This window comes from Meriones unguiculatus, chromosome 17 (assembly GCF_030254825.1).
Source record: "Meriones unguiculatus strain TT.TT164.6M chromosome 17, Bangor_MerUng_6.1, whole genome shotgun sequence".
Classification (NCBI taxonomy): Eukaryota; Metazoa; Chordata; class Mammalia; order Rodentia; family Muridae; genus Meriones; species Meriones unguiculatus.
The window spans coordinates 13,838,771-13,856,915 of NC_083364.1; the positions used below are offsets into that span (position 1 = coordinate 13,838,771).

At 41.2% G+C, this 18,145-nt stretch overlaps 1 protein-coding gene and 1 pseudogene across 1 annotated transcript; one reads left to right on the top strand and one right to left on the bottom strand.

Annotated features, from left to right (window-relative positions):
- Positions 1-358: 358 nt before the first annotated feature.
- On the top strand, positions 359-1,078 carry LOC132648636 (sentrin-specific protease 2-like; the record flags this gene model as incomplete). Its single annotated transcript, XM_060370864.1, has 1 exon — positions 359-1,078. A coding segment is annotated over one exon (720 nt), but the record flags the coding sequence as incomplete, so codon positions are not given.
- Positions 1,079-7,822: 6,744 nt separating this feature from the next.
- LOC132648674 (ribitol-5-phosphate xylosyltransferase 1-like) lies at positions 7,823-17,938 on the bottom strand (annotated as a pseudogene).
- Positions 17,939-18,145: the final 207 nt, after the last annotated feature.

Consider the following 18,145-nt stretch of genomic DNA (forward strand, 5'->3'; position numbering starts at 1 on the left):
GGAAAAGGTTCCGTTACAGCTAATGGCCCCAGAGTGTGCCAAAGGCCCTGAGGAAGAGGCTGTGACTGAGGAGTCTGTGGGTGGAGGCCAGGGTCTGAAACCCCCCCACATCAACAGGGAGGAAGAAGTTCAGAAACACCACCATGAAAAGTGCCCAGGGCTGTTGGAACTCCTCCAACCTGATGTCCCTGTGAGCTCTGGCCCTCACGGCACTCACACAAGCACCATGGACACCTCCAAGACTATCAAAGGTTGTGCTGAAGGGCAGAATCATGAATCGGAAACACCTCAAATCTGCACAGACAGTGTCAGCAATGGCATGCCCAACAGCAAAGTGTCAACACCTGAGGTCAAGAAAAAGGCTCTTGAAGACCAAGAGAAGGGCAGAGGGCTGGACCGTGGTCCTGATGTCACAGTGGACATGGAGAAAGAAATCAGCAGTGCGCTAGGCCCTGGGTCAAAAGATGAGATCTTGAGCTCTGCCTTCAAACTGCAAATGACTCGAGGAGACCTGTGGACCCTAAGGAACACCCAGTGGCTCAACGACAAAGTCATCAATTTTTACATGAATCTTCTCATGGAAAGAAATCAAAGTCAAGGCTACCCGGCACTTCACGCATTTAATACCTTCTTTTACACCAAGTTAAAGTCTGGTGGCTACAGGTCAGTCAGAAGATGGACCCGGGCAGTAAACATCTTTGCCAAGGAACTTCTCCTGGTCCCAGTTCACCTGGGCATGCACTGGAGCCTGGTGGTCACAGACCTAAGAAAGAAGAGTATTGTCTACCTGGACTCCTTGGGACAGAAGAGACCCGACATCCTTGAGCTGCTTTTCTGCTATCTGAGGGAGGAGAGCAAAGCTAGAAGGAACAGCGACCTGAGCCCTGCAGAGTGGAAGCAACACAGCATGTCGGCAGAGGAGATTCCTCAGCAGCTGAACGGGGGCGACTGCGGCGTGTTCGCCTGTAAATATGCAGATTACATTTCCAGGGGCCAGCCCATCACCTTCTCCCAGCAGCACATGCCTCTGTTCAGGAAGAAGATGGTGTGGGAGATCCTGCACCAGCGCTTACTGTAGCAGCGCCCCCTGGCGGCCACTGCGAGGCAGCTGCTCCAAGCTCTTTCCCAGGTGAGGCTAAGGACTGCAGGTATTGGGTGTGGAAGAGCCTTGAACAAGTTCTGAGTGTAAAGACTGAGGTTAGGACAGCCGCGGCTGCACAGAGAAACCCTGTCGGGACAGAAAAACAACAACAGAAGACACGTGTGCCCACCGAAAGTTAGAAACTATCCGGCCTGCACAGCGCATGCTCACAAGCATGCGGCTTTCGAGATTTATCTGTGACTGAGGTCGATGCTGGATTGAATTTTGCTGTTCTTGTTCACAAGTTTTAGCTAAATGGCAGTGGATGGCTTCCGGTGCTTTTCGGCCTTTCGTTCTGGACTGCTTGTTTGCATTAGTTATTTCTGAAAGGAAGGCCACCAGTTGCCTGTCTCCCAGTGAATCTCCAGTTGCCTTCCGGTACTGTGTGCTACCACAGAAGCGCCACAGTGTGCTGCTGTTCATGGGACCCGAGCAATCCAGGAGAAGTAAGAAACGCACCGGAGGCATCTCAAAATACTTCCCAGCCTGGAAGTAAAGACATCTATTTTATGCTCCGAAGAGGAGTAACTAATGGTAGATGTGCGTTGTAAACCTGGGACTCCTTGAAGCCTCACCCTCCTGAGGGCTGTACTAAACTGTTTATTCCAAAAATATATATATATTTATATATATTTTAAATAAACAAATATTTATATATAAATAAAAATATATTTTATATATTATATATATAAATATATATATTCTTAAGCTATTTTTAAGATGTTTTCTTTGTATATATTAAGCTGAAATTTAATATGTCATGTTAATATTTATATTCTGTCACCTTAGCCCCACTATTAGGTATAGACTTAATATATTTAGTGTGAATATTGCCAACTACATGATAATCTATTTTTATACAGGAAACTTTAATTTTTTATTAGCAGTAAATCTTACATTTGTGTTGTTATTCAATAAAGTTTTTATTTAATAAAGTTTGGAGTTTTTTGAACATACTTTGCAAGATCCTGTGCCTGCTGTTCCTTGCATGGTGTAGTGAGGTTGTCCCAGAGAACTGGAAAGCAGATGTCCGAGACAAGATCCAACAGTGTAAGCTGGAACCTGTTCATACATCTGCATGCTGAGATTGCTCTCCTTCCAAACCTCTGACGTGAAAACAGGGCACTTTAGCCAAGACCTGTCCTCATCCTGGGAGAAGCTCAATATCGCAGCCAGGGCTGCCTTGAAAAACCAAACAGAACAACCAAAACAAAAAAAAAAAAAATATGTGATATCAAGACTTCAAAAATTCAAAGTTTTAACATAGTAATCAATGGAGTTCTGATACCTAAAATTACTTCTCATCATGTTAAAACCACCTCTGTCCAGACCTCTGGACAAAGAAAAGAATGTTGATGTTTTTAACCCCAGATAATTTTTTTTTTTTAAATCCCCAAGCTTTTATTATGACTTAAAAGTAGAAGGCTCCAGAAGTTCATCTTTTGTAACTTAAAAGAATTAATGTGAGCCTCACTGGGTTTGCAACTTGGATCTATCTACCTGTCACAGGTCAATTGAACTCCAATCAACAGACTAAGATTCCCCAACTCTTGCCTGTTCCTGATGGAATATGTGTGTGTGTGTGTTTGAGGGGTGCTCCAAATGTAAGAGTTTCCTTTAAGTTCCTTAACTTTAGCTTCTGTCCCTAGTCTGAATATGTCTCAGCAGATTTCCACTCACCTGACAGTCACCACCCAGGAACCAGAATCAGACAATAAAGCACTTCAAAAGTGATCTACAGCACCCAAGCCCCAGGCAGTCCTACAAAAGTGGAGAGCCTGGGCTTGCTAGGTGATGTGCTCCAGTCCAGCTGCTGTGATTGCTTCCAGTCTTTTACCTTGATCAGGAAACCAGATGCTTCTGATGAGTGCCCCATTTCCTGAATGAATCCCCTCCCAGGCTTTGATTAACATTCCAGCCTTCCTGGGCCCCTACAATGGCATCCTAATTTCAGTTGAGGCCCATTTACAAAAGCATCTATGTCACCCCTTATCCTCAACAAAAGACTGAAAAGGTTCAGTCCAAAGGAAACTCTCTGGCAAGGAAGACAAATGGCTACTTGGAGTGCCTACCCAACAAACCAGGCTGGCTCATACTGACCTCCAGGCTCCCTTGTTTGAAAAAAAAAAAAAAAAAAAAAAAAAAAAAAGGTACCTGTAAAACAACTAGATCAAGATCCATCAGCAGGTTGATCCATTAGCTGAAGCAGTTTTGCAACATGATAACATGATAGAGCACTCACCATACTCTGTGCAGAACAAGGATGTGATTGTGTGGCTGTAAGAGAAAACCTTGTTCTATGCAAACCACTCAGCAATCATTAGAGATTCCTGTACTCTCAGGAAAACAAAAACAAAAACAAACAAACAAACAAACCCCTACACTGCAGACAGAAAAATGACCCAGAACAGGGGAAGCCCATGGTTGCCATTCTCATTTCTTCGATTATCCGGGTGATAACTCTGTCTTCAGCTATTGCAGAACACCAGACACTTCTGCTTCTGCTGATCATTGCTGGATTATGCATCATAAATGTCTTAACTAGATACAGAAATTTTGGTCTGGGTGCCAGTATACTGATGTTTATTAAATCCCAATGTGAACAGGTGTTAGGCCCACGAGATCCCAATTACCAGAGAGACAGATCAAGGTAACTTGGAGATGGATTGCCTCAATCAGAAGAGGTTTATTCAGGCCAGTGAGTGATGGGGCTGCTTTGCAAGTCATCAGGGAACAGTCCCGAGAGACAAAGGCATGGGGTTTTTAAAGGAAAAAGCAAGGGAGGCGTGGGGGTTGCAAGCTTGGCAGTACAGGATTGGGTGAATGGGCTTATGGGTAGTTAACTTTAAATATCATTGGTTCGTTTTAGGCACCCACGTCCAGTCAGGCCTGCCCCCGACATCTGGTGGATATCTGATCTTCAAGTTACACCCAGAATGTCCTGGATGGGGGAGCTGTGGCCCTCTGGACTGGTTGCCAGGCACCCAATCTCATACTGCAGGCCTGGACATTCTTCTGCAGCAGGGTGGGTCTTGTCCCCATTCACCCACTTCTCCTTTTGTCCGTGTCCTTCTGCTTTATGGAAGACTACCAGGAGAACTTAGTTTAATTAATATGGGGTATAGAATTCATAAAGAAACCTGTAAATCTAGCCTGTACCTTTCACAGATACTCACCACAGGGTCAAGAACTTGACTCAGGATACAACTTAAGTGGGGGATGGAAGTGATGGTGAACATTATGTTTAAAGTTACTGTGCTTAAGAGAACTATAAAACAAAAAGTGTGTCTAGCCTGTAAGTCCTACTTGTCCAAGGACAGAGGAGGTCTCAGAATGCTAGGCGTTGTTCTTGTGATTGCCTGGTCTTGTTCATGGAGGATACAGACAGTATGTGGTCATTCCTGTGGACAAGCTTGCTTGCCCTTGACTGCACCTAGATGGAGGTGTCTGAGGACATGAAGGCAGGAAGTCTGCCAGTGTTCCAGCCTCTAGGTGCACAAAGCCAGGATGGACACAGCCTTTGAGCCTTTATAAACACATGATTATTGTACCTTGGGACTGCATCTTGAGAGCACTCTAAGGCACAGTCTTCACACCGTGGGTATCTGGTGCTAGCATCTGAATGAAGTCTCTTCTTTGTTAAAATTTTAATAAATAGATAAACAAATAAAAACATTTTATTTTCTGAAAGTAAGGAGATCTGTCTTTTTGGAAGTTGAGTGAAGTATTTCCAAACGTACATTTTCAACACAGGTATTTTCGAATATAATTCTCAGCCTTGTTTTAAGTGCTGTACCAAACTGTTTTTTCGGAAAAGTGAACTCAACTTAAAGCTACTTTAACATTGTTGGTACAGATTAAACTGAAATTAATTTGTTACTCATTAAGAGTATTATTCCCCTTCACATCCTCACTGTGATTTAGTATTTAGCCTCAATAGTTCCAGTTTCATAATAATCAGTTTTACATGTAATAGTTTAACCTTTTCTGTTCATTGCATAATTTATAATGGTATTATGAAGTCTTTATTTTATAAAGTCCAGAGATTTCCAGAACATACTTTATAAGATTATGCTCCCACTGCTGCTTTTATGATGCATTCAAGATTTTCTGACACAACCTAGGGAGCAGATAGCTAGGGGATAACCCATCAGCATTCCTGTCATTCAAGCATCCTACATCAAGTTCTCATTACAGCACTTAAGGGCTTTGTTGCCTGAAGTTCTCCAATCTTCCACATTTCTTCTGCAACTCACTTCCAAAGTATTAAGAATCACATGGTCAGGGTATTGTAACAACAGCCCAACTCCCAGTACCAATTTTCCGTATTAGTTCCTTTTCTTGTTTACTATGAAAAAATATTTTGACAAAGCAAGGAGAGAGTTCATACTGTCATCCACAATTCAAGGGTATAGTTGATATATATAGGAAGACCTAGTTGGTAGCTGGAGCTCAAGCAGTTGGTCACATTGTCAACTGGGACCAGAATAAGTTCCTATGCAAAGAGGTTTAGTGCCTGCGTCCATTTTTTTACTAACCTGTAGCTCCCGTTCCATTTTTAATTGGATTATTTGCTTTTTTTGTTATCTAGTTTCTAGAGTTCTTTACATAGTTTGGATATTAGTCCTCCATCAGGTGTGGAGTTGGTAAAAATCTTTTTGCATTCTGTAGGGTGCTACTTTAATTGATAGTGTCCTTTGTATTACAGAAGGTTTACAGTTCCATGAGGTTCCATTTATCCTAGTGTCTGTGCGATTGGTGTTCTGTTCAGAAAATCATCTCCTGTGCCAGTAAGTACAGAGCTGTTGCCTGCTTTTTCTTCTATCTGGTTCAGTGTATCTGTTTTATATTGACTGAACACAGCTGTATCTGTTGGTCTGGACAAGTTTTGAAAGGTATTTACTTGAATAATAGTACTATTGAACTTTTAGCATGATTTCAGCAGAACCTGTTCTAAAAGATTTCAGATCACCTTTTAAATTTCCTCAAGCTCCCCCAAAGCATCTATATTGCCTGTTTCCCTCCTTTTATCACAAATTCAATTCTGCAAAAAGGGATAGACTTGACACTCTTACACATAAACACTGAAAATCCCTTTTTTCTTTTTTCATCCTGAGATCCAAGGTAATTGGCTGCTGGACTGATGGGACACACAGCAATCACCAGCTAAGATAGTGTCATCAAACCATCTTCTGTAAGACAGCAAGCAGCAGTAAGCTAACAGCTCCAGAAACATGACCTGGTGCCTCAGGTATTGCCAAGTTGACAACTGTTGGCTCCTAACCTTCCATGTTTACACTATCCTGCCATCTTCCTAGGATGAACACTCACCGTCCTGAACTCTAGTCACAGCATGGAGTCTGTTCTAAAGGCTGTGGAGCCATTAGAAGGGGACTGGCTGGCAAAGCAGGTCCTGTGAGATTTTTACACACCTCTCTGTAGTCTGGCGTTCTTCTACCTGGTCAGCCATGATGCAAATAGTTGATGCCTGACAGTTCTGCTAGCCTGGATACATCCATTCATGCCTCCTTTCTGGCCTTGGTACCCTGCAGATGTCACAAACTATGAGCCAAAATAAACTTTTCCCACTTGTTCCTGCTGGCTGTCTTGTTACTATGTTAAGGACACAAATGCTTTTCATACTGAGAAGAGAGTATGACCAGTTAGTTGGCTTGAGCAAAATCCTCATGGAAACAAGTTTTTAATGTTTTTTTTTTTTTTCTGACTGCAATAACCAGTGTTTTAACATATAATGCTGTTTCCCTAAAGCTTGCAATTTCTAATATTGGTACATAAAATAGAAAGTGTTATCAAGTGCAATGTTTTGGGACTATATATTTAGTGTACTAGCCACAACTTGCTAATTCACATACAAATCACCTCAGAGTTGATACAGTTTGTGAAAGCACGTAACACCCACTCAGGCACCTTTCAATTATATTAAAATAATTTCCATGTTGTATAGAAGAGCCATTAAGTTCATTGATGCTATCTAACCTTGCAGCCATTGTTCAGCATATATCCTGCTACTGACATGACCAGATGTCAGCCCTAATAAATAGTACTCTATCAGTTACTTCTTTATTTTATGTGTCATATGCACTTGTGTGCATGGAAGACAGAAGAACATGTCAGGACCTACTGAGCAATACTTACAGATGGCTGAGTGTGTGCCATGCATGCTGGGCACTGAACTCAGGCTATATGCAAGGATAGTGAGCACTTTCAAACACCGAGCCAGCACTCCAGCCCCTAAAGTGGGTTAAAGTCAGTGAACATGGTCAGTAAATGCTGGCTTCTTGATCTCGGTAGAACTGAACCTGTGTCACCTGTCTACCTATCCATCCACCCACCAATCTATCTATCCACCTAATTGATGTGTTTGTGTGTGTACGCTGGTGGGGTGGTTACATGACAGCCCATGAGATTCACTTCTCTCTTACCGTGTGGTTTCTGGGGGACTGCACTTAGGTCATCAGGCTTGGCAGTAAGCACCTTTAACCACTTAAGTATCTTGCCAGGTCAGCCTCAGTAAAATATCGCCATTTCTTTGATCTTGGATACAGCAGTAGCCAAAAAGGAGAACATTTGGTCCCTTCTGTGAAACTGAGTTGATGGAGCCACCTTATCAAGTGCTGTACATATTCACACTTAAGAACACACACTTACAACTAGGTATGATTAACCTTTATTATTCATAAAAAATGAGCTTTCTAAAATATTAGTAAATTTCCACTTTAGTTCTGTTTTGAAGTGTTGGTACCAGTGAAGTAACATTTTTCTTCTTTGAATCTTTTCTTGTAAAGTTACAGTCTTCTCCTTTTCTAAAATGGCAGGAAGCTCCTTCCAGTCCTTGATGAAGATAAAGGGGGCACCCATGGCCTTGAGTAACTGCAGAGGAGCGCTGTGGTGACTGGACATGTTTCCACAGTGGCCAGCTGTCATCACATCTTCTACCACAGGAATGGAGCCAAACGAGCAGGCCTCATATATTCTGTAACACTCTGTGTTCACTCTTACAGGACACAAAGTGAGGTCACTCTGAAGCAAAGCATCTTGGTAATTCTTAAGACTTTCATTTGTCTCCTGAGGCTGCCACCTAGGAAATTAAACAAACAACAAAGAAATCCCTGTAAAGTTTTACTTTCCTATGGCATCTTTTTTGAAGCAAATCTTTTAATGTCAGTTATCAAAAATGTGAACACATCATAGAGATGATAAATATGAGAGGCATTGAAAATGTTGGACCAAACACATTTCTTAAAACTTCTTGAAGGCTTGGGGGTGTGGGTATAGCCCAGCTGCTAGAACTCAGACCTAGTATTGATCATCATCTATCCATAAACTGGGTATATAATTCCCTAATTCTACAAGTTGGGAGGCATAGGAAGAATCAGGAGTTTAACATCATCCTGTGCTAAATACCGAGTTTGAGGCCAGCCTGTGCTATGTAAGACTGCCTAAAACAAGTTTTTTGTTTTGAACATTTGACAATAATCTGAACATTTTATTGCTGTATATTTAAAAATATCCGGTGATCAATCTTCAAATGGGTGTATTCATTCAATCCGTAATTCCCGAGTGTTGAGTTCTCTCGTCTTACTCTGATGCAGCTGTGCTGTATCCAGTGGTGGGCATTAGGTCTTTGAGTTAAGTCAGGACATTTTCTAGAAAGTCTGAAGCCCTGTGAGGAAAAGCACAGAGGGGCTTCTGGAGTGACAGGGCTGCATTTTCGTATGGGTGATTACTGAATGTTTCACTGCCAAGGGCTCAGAATCAAGAGCTGTATGTGAACAGGCAGGCTAGTTTAGACGTGGGGAAGAGTAGAGAATAAACAAAGATGAAGGTCATGCTTGTGCTTGTTATGCCCAAGAACTGGTCGGGAGGCCAGCAAGGTGGAAATAGAGGAACTGAGGTGAGCAGTCAAAAACCACAAAGTCTGCTCACAGAAGACTCACCTGTAGTGTTCTGATGAGGGAACGACATAAGCAATAAACATTTTAACATTCAATCTGGCTGTGGTCTTGAGAATGGAATGAATATATAGGCCACATACATGCAGAAGCTGGGCCTGGCATTCTTTTCCATTTGTATTCTCTTAGTGAAATAAGCTCCAATCTCTAAAGGGAGACTGAAGAGGTGTCAAGAGGTTAGGACAGAATGGTCTAGAAGCAGCAGAAGCAGAGGGTACTACCTGACCTCTAACTCAGCTCAACCAGAACCATTTTATTAGTCCTTTTCCTCCAGTAAGACTTTCCTTTCTCATACAACCTCTCACTCACCAGCCCTTCAGCTGCTGTGTAAGCACCCCCCGTGCCTTATGTCCTTTGCTTTGGCTCCCCTCTCTAAATGGACCCTGCTGACTCCTGTGCCCTCTTCAGGCCTGTATATAATGTAGCCCTCCACCTGGTGCTCTCTTTCGCTCCTTGAAAACAAATGTTCTACCCTCCACCTCAGTCCTCTCTGTGGCCTTCTTGTCTTTAATTCTCTTCTCACATGTCATTACCATCTCCTGACACACACTGTTTTACTTGTCTCCTCTAACAAGTGCCATGAGGGCACTGTTTTTGTTTTGTTTTCACTGTTATTATGAGTAAGATGGTTTCTGGCATTTGGCAGTTGTTTGGTAACTCTGAGTAAATGACATTAACAGTAATTGTATTCAATTCATAGTAATTAGTGATATCCATCTAGAAGGCAATTTCTGTCACAATTAAAAAATAAATTTCTAGATCTAGAAGCATATGTTTTAGGCATCCATTCCCTGGCCACTCAGCTTTATACTCCATGTGTTTATTTAATAGCAAAAGAAATTATTGCAAAATGACTTTCATTACTCCATCAATACTTGCTTCTGATTATAATGGAAAAGACTGGAGAAAAGCCAGTTTCCTAAGTTTTAGTTACTGCTGTACCTTTAGACAGGAGGCTGGAATAAGCAGTTACCACTGTTTCTCTGGAAACCTATTTGTACACAAGGTGACATTCGGATTGGAGAGCAACAGGAAGGAACCATGCAAACATTGAACTTTCTGCTCTCTTGCAGAAACCCAACAAAGTTTATTACCTCCATCTTGTTTCAAAATGTTCATTAGTGCTTGTCTTGATGAGTTTTCATAGACAGTTCCTAAAAAATTACATATGTAGGGCCTCTCATCATGCAGCATCGACCTGCTGGCTTCAACCACGGGAAACTTTCTGTATCTATAAAAGCAAGTAATGAATTACTATATGGTAGGATGCCCCACAGCTTGGCTTGTTAAGCCATGTGTTAAGGACAATGGTTTCTAAGCACATTGTAGACCACAGACATAAACAGTCCTATTTGTCCACTAAAAAGAAAATGTACTGTTATAATCATGAACTCTGAAGAGTTAATTTCAAAATATTCCAAAGAATAAAACATTGAGTAAAACCTGTGTTGGTACAACATTCTTTTGAAATGTATACACCTTACCCTTGTTCATTCAAATGCTGATTCCCCCACCCCATCTGTCTGGTTTCAACCCGGATATTGCCTTGTGATACTTATTTTAAGCATCCTGTCTCAACTGTGTGCAAACAGGCCAAAATGAAGAAATTAGACACAATGTTGAGCTGGGAGGAGCCAGAGGACAGGAAAGAGGGGAGGAGCCAGAGGGCAGTGGGAGGAGAGGAAAGCTAGGAGAGAGAGCTGGAGGAGAGATCTTGGAACTACCTGGAGATGGACTGGATCAAATATTTCACAAAAAGCAAGTACAACGTGGGAAATCTAAATGTTAGCAAACCATGAGGGCTTGGATGTTTAGGATGGAGAAGCTATTGCCCAGCACTGTGTTCTAGGTTAACTAAATAAACCCAGTCTCTGTGTGGTGATTAGGATATACAGCTGTTTAGGACTAACAGCAGTTTACTAGAAGATATATCAATCACCGCTTACAACAAACCTGTTATTATACAGAGGAGGCTCATTCCATGGGCACTGGTTTGCATATAAATTTGTGCCTGTAGTCTATGCTGTATACAAGATTATTATGGCATTTTGGGTCAAATAACTTTTTCTTTGAAAGAGTGCCATAGACTACACCATGTTTAATAACATTCCTGGGCTCTACCCACTTGACACCAGTTGTTATAATTCCCCCTCTTCAGTTGAGACAACCAAAAGTTTCCAGATGCTACTCAATGTCTCCTCATCGGGAACAGGGTGAGGCTGGCAACGCCAGAATGACTATGCTTCTGTCTTCTATTAGGTGAGTAGGTGATGTCATACAATGTGGAAAAAGTATAAATATTTCTACAAATCAGGCTCTTTTCAATAAATAGATTTTTCTGAAGGTTGGGTGTATTTACAAAGTTTTTGAAATTTTAAGGCTGGTCCCAGCCTAAACCTGTTAGCCTGGAATGTTGTCCATGTAGGGGTGGGAATACCTGTCCCTGGCATTTCTCTAGTGACATTTGTACAGCTAAAGCAGTCTGAATCTACCAATGGTGGTAACCAGTGACATAATAACGAATGTCAGATTTAATTCTATCAGTGAGATGATTCATTTCCTCAACAAATATCTGAGTACCTACTGTGCATAAGCATTATTTTAAAATTTACTTTTTTTAAATTTATGTGTATATTAGTATATTTGTGTGCCTGCTTGTCTCCGTGTGCAGTCAAGCGCCCATAGAGTTCAGAACAGGGATTCAGAGCCTTGGAACTGTAATCACACATGGCTATGAGACATAGCATGTGGATGCTTAGAACTGAATCTGAGTTTCCGATATGAGCAGTAATTTTTCTTAACTGCTGAGCCACCTCTATAGCCCATTTCTACAGAAATATTTTAAATCAGGGAAAACTCCTGACCTCAGAAAGTTTATATACTACTGAGAGCCTATCTCTTACTATTAAAAATCTATCCACAGAAAGTTTAAAAAATATTTTCCATTTGTTTTTAAACTGGAGGATGATTATATATTGAGGACCCTAAATATCATTTAATTAACCTCTGCTTTTACAGTTGAGATTAACATCAAGTCAGCCAATCACAAACCCAAGGGAAGTCTATACAGTATATAAAAATATTGCCACAACAGTATTTGTTTTCACTAGAATTATGGCTCTGTCTTTGTTCATTCTCTGCTAAACATCTCTTCAGGACACTACTAAGCTTAAAATTTTATCCTATATCCATTTTTAGAACAAACAAGTACTCTTCAGTTCTCCTCAGAAGATGGTAAAATACAACAAAGCAGTTACTATTGCCACTGAGGCTCGAGGCCACTCTTTTTGATGGTAGGAAAGATAGGCGTGCCTCATCACCAGTGAGCTTACTGCCATTTAGAACACCATCTTCCCTGTTCTGTTCAGAACACCCTAGGGATGCCTTTCTTATCTTGTACTTACGTTGCTACACCTAAAGGCCACTGGAAAACATCTGCGCCATTAATCCAAGGGCTGTCGTATGTTATGAAAAGCAGGTCCACAAAGCCTCCATTTCTTTTGAGGAACTGCATTATCCAGTCATTGTCACAGTATTCATTTCCAAGCAAGACAACAGCCAGATGCTGCAGTTTCTGGGTTTGCATTAAATTCTGTGCATAAAGTAACCACTGGGTGGCATGGGAGATCTTTGCTTTTTCTCTTCCATTTAAAACAAGGACCACATTGTCCACCTCTATGGAGAAGTACCCTGGAACCACACCCAGGCCAGTGATGAAGCTGTGGAAAACAACACACCACAAGCAAGAGATAAACAAAACTGAACAAAGGAAATTTCAATCGTTTTATATAAAATCTAGAATAAGATTTAATTAATATTCTCGTTGGAAGTGCAATGTGTATAATGCAAGTTCTTCTGAGCAAGTGGGACAGAATAATAGAAAGCTTTGGATGTAGAAATTCAGCTAGTATATGAGAGTGGACTCTCATTTCTTCACTGAAGGCAAGGCAGTAAGATACAATGTAAAGGATAGCATCAAGCTTCAGGAGATTCTGACAATAATTAAAAGGATTTGTGTGCATGCCTGCCAACATGTTCTAGTGACATCCAGAGGACTTTTGGAGAAGTTGGTTCTCTCCTTCTACCATGCAGACCTTGGGGTTGAATTCAGGTTGTCTGAGTTAAGGGCAACCACTTTTACCCGGCAACTCATCTTACCAGCCCTTAAAGGATAATTTTATGTAAATATGAAAGTACATAAAAATAAGTATTGAAAAATACTTATATATCTTCCATCAGTAGAAATATAAAAATTTGAGTGAGATTATACATTAAACTCCTAATAGCAGTTCTTTAGTGAAGAATAAAAAGAGTAGGAAACAAAGAAAAGGCTTTTATTGGAAACAATTCTGTTAGGAGGAAATTTAAACATAAAGAATTCCTGACAGCTGAGATATATTAAGTCTGAGTGGATAGCAAGTGGGAGAATGTTGTATTTTCTTCTTTGCAATATATTTTTAAGAGTCTTCATAAAAGGAATAGACATGTTCCATAACACACACTGTCACCCGCTGCCCCAAGCAGTCACTGCCGCCGAAGTGTTCTGAACTTTGGGAGTCAAAGTGCAAGGGAATGAGCCCTTGGGAAGTGAAAACAGTGAGTGTGGACAACCGTTCTGAAATTCCGGATGAGGATCAACGGAGAGTAGTGGGGGAGGAAAATGAAGGAGAGAGAGGCAGCACCTGACAGAACATGGTCTGAGAAGAGGAGGATGGAATGCACAGAACATCCTGGAGTAGGGAGATCACCTCCTAGAGAGCTCATTGTGAGGGAAGGCCCGAGAGAGAAGGGGTAAAGATTCCTGAGCATCTAGTTAAGGGAGAGAATTACGGATGCCCTCACTCTCAGTGTGCTAGGAATAAGAATGTGCGCCCCACTCCCTGTCCATGTGGCGCTGGGAACCAAGCCCAGATGTGCGCATGTTCAGTGAGAGTTCTACCAACTGAGCTGTATCTCCCACCTCTAGCTACTACACTTAAAACAGGAAAATTTCCTACTATACACTAACATTACAAAAATAAGGCCTGTGTATGAGTAGTATAATGTACAGAGTGAGTGCTGTGTTCTAACATCTAAGGTTATTACTGATAATGCATTAACTGAAAATAATCATGTATAGAATTCTAATTTGCTCTTGTGGGTTACTCAGCATATGTGTAAGCATCAGAACTTACAATTATCAATATATTTTTCTACCACTTGCCTCAACTGAAAAATGTCTTCAGAGTAACCACTTCCATCTAGAAAGCCCAGAGGAATCATTTCAGTCGAAGTAACTGTGCAAACAGTATAGTTTTGGAATCCACTAAGTCAGTACCAGTGTAACTTGACTGAGACTACAACTTGCGATTCCATAAGACTTCATTAATTTTGGATACATTATCTACTACTTTTCATTGTTTAATAAGGTATTTTAAAAGTCTGTCACAGAACTTGACTACAAAGTTCTCTAAGAGGAAAGAACACGGTTTCTTCCATGATGACGTAAAATTTTGCATACAAACCTCAGAAAGGCAAACTGGGCTTAGCCTTTCTTGGTGGTAGTTAACAATGTTTTCTGTCACTGTGGTAATACCAAGCAATTATAAGCTTAAGGATGACACGCATGACTGTGCCTTCAGGGAAGAAATGAGAGTCTCACATATTCCATTCTATATATTAGTTGAATTCCAGAAACTTCTCTGCAATGTTAGTCCACTGACATGTTCACTGCCCAACTACAAACACAGAAAGCAATTTATGCATGCAATAGACATTCACTTTTTTTTTGGACTGGCCATTGAACCCAAGGTGTTGCACATTCTATGACAGCCTTCCTGCCACTAAGATCCACTTACTCTTTCAAGGAGTGAAATCTAACTAGTGTGAAGTTTAGGAGTATACACACAACCTACAATGAAATTAGAACAATGAGGCTAAATACCTGTTTACACTGCATGTATGATTCCTCTGAGAGAGTCAAGCAATGACAGGCCAGGGAGCTAGCTGAGTTGGTAAAGTGCTTGTGCCGTGAGCATGAGGACCTAAGGACAACTCTTGAACTAAGATAAAAGGCTGATGTCGTGATGGAGAGGCAGATCCCTGGTGCTCAACGTCCGGACAGTCTAGCCTAATCACTAAGCTTCTGCGAGAAACCTGTTCTCAAAACCAGCTGGTTGCTGCAGGCTGCCGAGGTGTGTATGTGGGCACACATGTGAACATAAGGTTGAAGGGAGAAGTGGTGGGTTGTACAGAAAAGGAACTGGAGGGGAGGGAATGCAGGTTGGACTGGATCATGTATTTGTGATCTAACATGTATTCATGTCCTCATGTACTAACATTATATAAAATATTTAATTGAAGACAAACAGGGACAAGCCGGGTTCGGTGATATGTACCTGTAATCCCAGCACTGAGGAGGCAGAGGCAGTCAGATCGTTGTGAGTTTGAGGCCAGCCTGGTCTACAAAGCAAGTCCAGGGCAGCCAAGGCTACACAGAAAAACACTGTCTTAAAACAACAATAATAAAAACCAAGTAAACATGTAAAAACAACTAATATTTATTTCCGTTAAAAGCCAACTGGAAACAGTACCTTCATGATAAAACTATGTTTTTTTAATTAAAGTCATCTTAATTCTATTTGAAAATTAAGAAATTATACAGTGATAAGTAAGTTAAATAAAAGTAAAATCCTTGAAAGTCTTGCCAATGCACTGGTTTTTTAGAATCTAAAAATCAAAACAGAAACAGTTTTGAATTATGGAAAAAAAGAGAGCCTACATAATTACGTAAATCATAGTAGATATGACATAAAATATTTTAATAAGTAAAAGTTGGACTCTGAGTATTTCCAGGTTAACCTAACTACGAATGAAAAGAAAATCATGAAAGTAATGTTTCCTTTTGTCCTCTAAGGCATAGAACACTGTGTTCATTTACCAGTCAAGTGTATGAAATGTGGAACATGAAGTTTTCCATATCATCAGCTAAAACCAAGGTGAAATAAGACTCCCCAGGATTTATTTACAGACTTTTAGTTTCTTTCTTCTCTGCACTGGGGACTGAACCCAGGGCCTGGCACATGCCAGGCAACTGATCTGCCACTGAGGCAGGTCTCCAGCTTTCCCTCCAAAATTACCTTGAAATGTCTAATTTAATAAGAAAATGTTTACTAAAGTGTAAGCAGGACCTATTTATTTATTTATTCATTCCCAGGATAGATTTCTGTATTCTTCCCAACCTAAAGCATAAAGATATAAAATAGGTTTATAGAAGTATAAATATACTGTGCATACTATATGATAAAATATAGAGCATACTTATGAGAGTATATTCCCTCTGGTAGGTCCATGAGACGTCACGCGGCAGGCAAGGTCAGTGTTGTCTAACAGTACCTGTACTGTGTTCTTCAAACAATCAACTGTCCTTCCCTCCATTGCGCAGTCACCTCCGGGGATCAAGAGTGCCTTCGAAAACATGTTCCCACAGATACAAACCTGGTAGTCGAAGAACAAAACCAGACACATCTGCTGTCTCATCCATTTTAGAATGTTAGGAAAATGTATGTTTTATTCTTTTCTCTTTTGACTCTGAGCTGAGACGTTTCTCTCCATGGTCCTTGCAGGCTGTGACTGAGACAATCCTCGGTCCTGTGTGGCAGCTTACTGTATGCGGGGTAGACTTCAGTGGCTGTAGTTGTAAAGATGACAGGACATTTTACTTATACCAAGGAACCCGAAATGTCACTGAACCCTGGCTACCCATCATATTCTGAAGCAAAATGTATATTATAAACTAAAATACCATCATTATTAGAATTAATTTAATATCGTGAGTGGAGAGACTAAATGTCTTGTGCTGAAGCCACAAGTACACCAAAGCATTCAGTGTGTCAAGGGGATAGATATCACCTCCCCATTTGCTCAGACGTCCTTGAAGGCATGATCTGTTCTGCAAGCTGACACTTCATCCTGTCTCCTAAGGGCAATCACGATGCTTTGTTTTGTTAAATGAGGTAACATTAATATGCAGGCCTACAACCTCTGAGAACCCCTTGTCAGTTATTTTGAAAGATATTCTTTGGTCCATTTCCATTATGCCATGCTCTTAAAGCCACACTAACAACCAGTGTGAAAATGTGGGCCATTGGATAAAACATCCAAATGTGTCAGGCTAAGTAATGCCCCGCTTCTCCAGGTCATACCCTAATCTCTAGATCCTGTGACTATTGTCTTACACAGCAGAGTGTCTCAATGTGACCTAGCTGCTGAGGTGCAGAGCCTTCCAGAGACACAGACTCCCGCCTTGAGTAAGGCAGAAACTATAACGTTCTCAATCGCTCCATGGGCAGTTCACTACAGCAGCCTCAGCAAACTGTGCTATGTGGGTAGAACATGGTACCTGGAAGGGAGGTGCCACTGTAACACACAGTTACATGTGGAAGGGGCTTGGAAACTGGGAACTGGTGGGGCTGGAAGAACTCTGAAGAGTAATTTTTTTTTTTATTTTTATAAGGAAAGTCTACTTTAGATTGCCTGAAACAGACTGCAGAATAATTCAGATGCTCACAGTTCATTTAGTGAGCAAGACTCAGAAGAGAGCAAGGAACACAGTACAGAAAACCTACATTGCCTTAAGAACAGACTCCCCGAAACTGACTTCGTTAAAGGAAATACACAATCTAGCAAATTCCAAACCTGGACAGGACACAGTTTACACTGTCTTCTCATGCTTTTCCTCTTACACTGACTTACCAATGGCTGCTTTGCCCCACATTTGTACACTGTGTTCCTGTTTCTCTTTTGTGGGTTTGTTTAATATTTGCAGACGATCTCCTGGGCTCATCCACGGGGCTTGGGTCACTTCTCCAGCCCCACCCCCTGCAGCACACACAGCTTGTCTTCTAAGCTCCAGAAGACTCTATTCCATTGCTGTTGCTCTTCTTGGTGGTCATCTTATGTTACTGCAACTGGGATGGACTTCCCCAATAGCCTCTCAAAGGCTCTCTGCATGGTCCCTTTAATCCTGGGTCTTCAACTGCTGCTGAGGCTG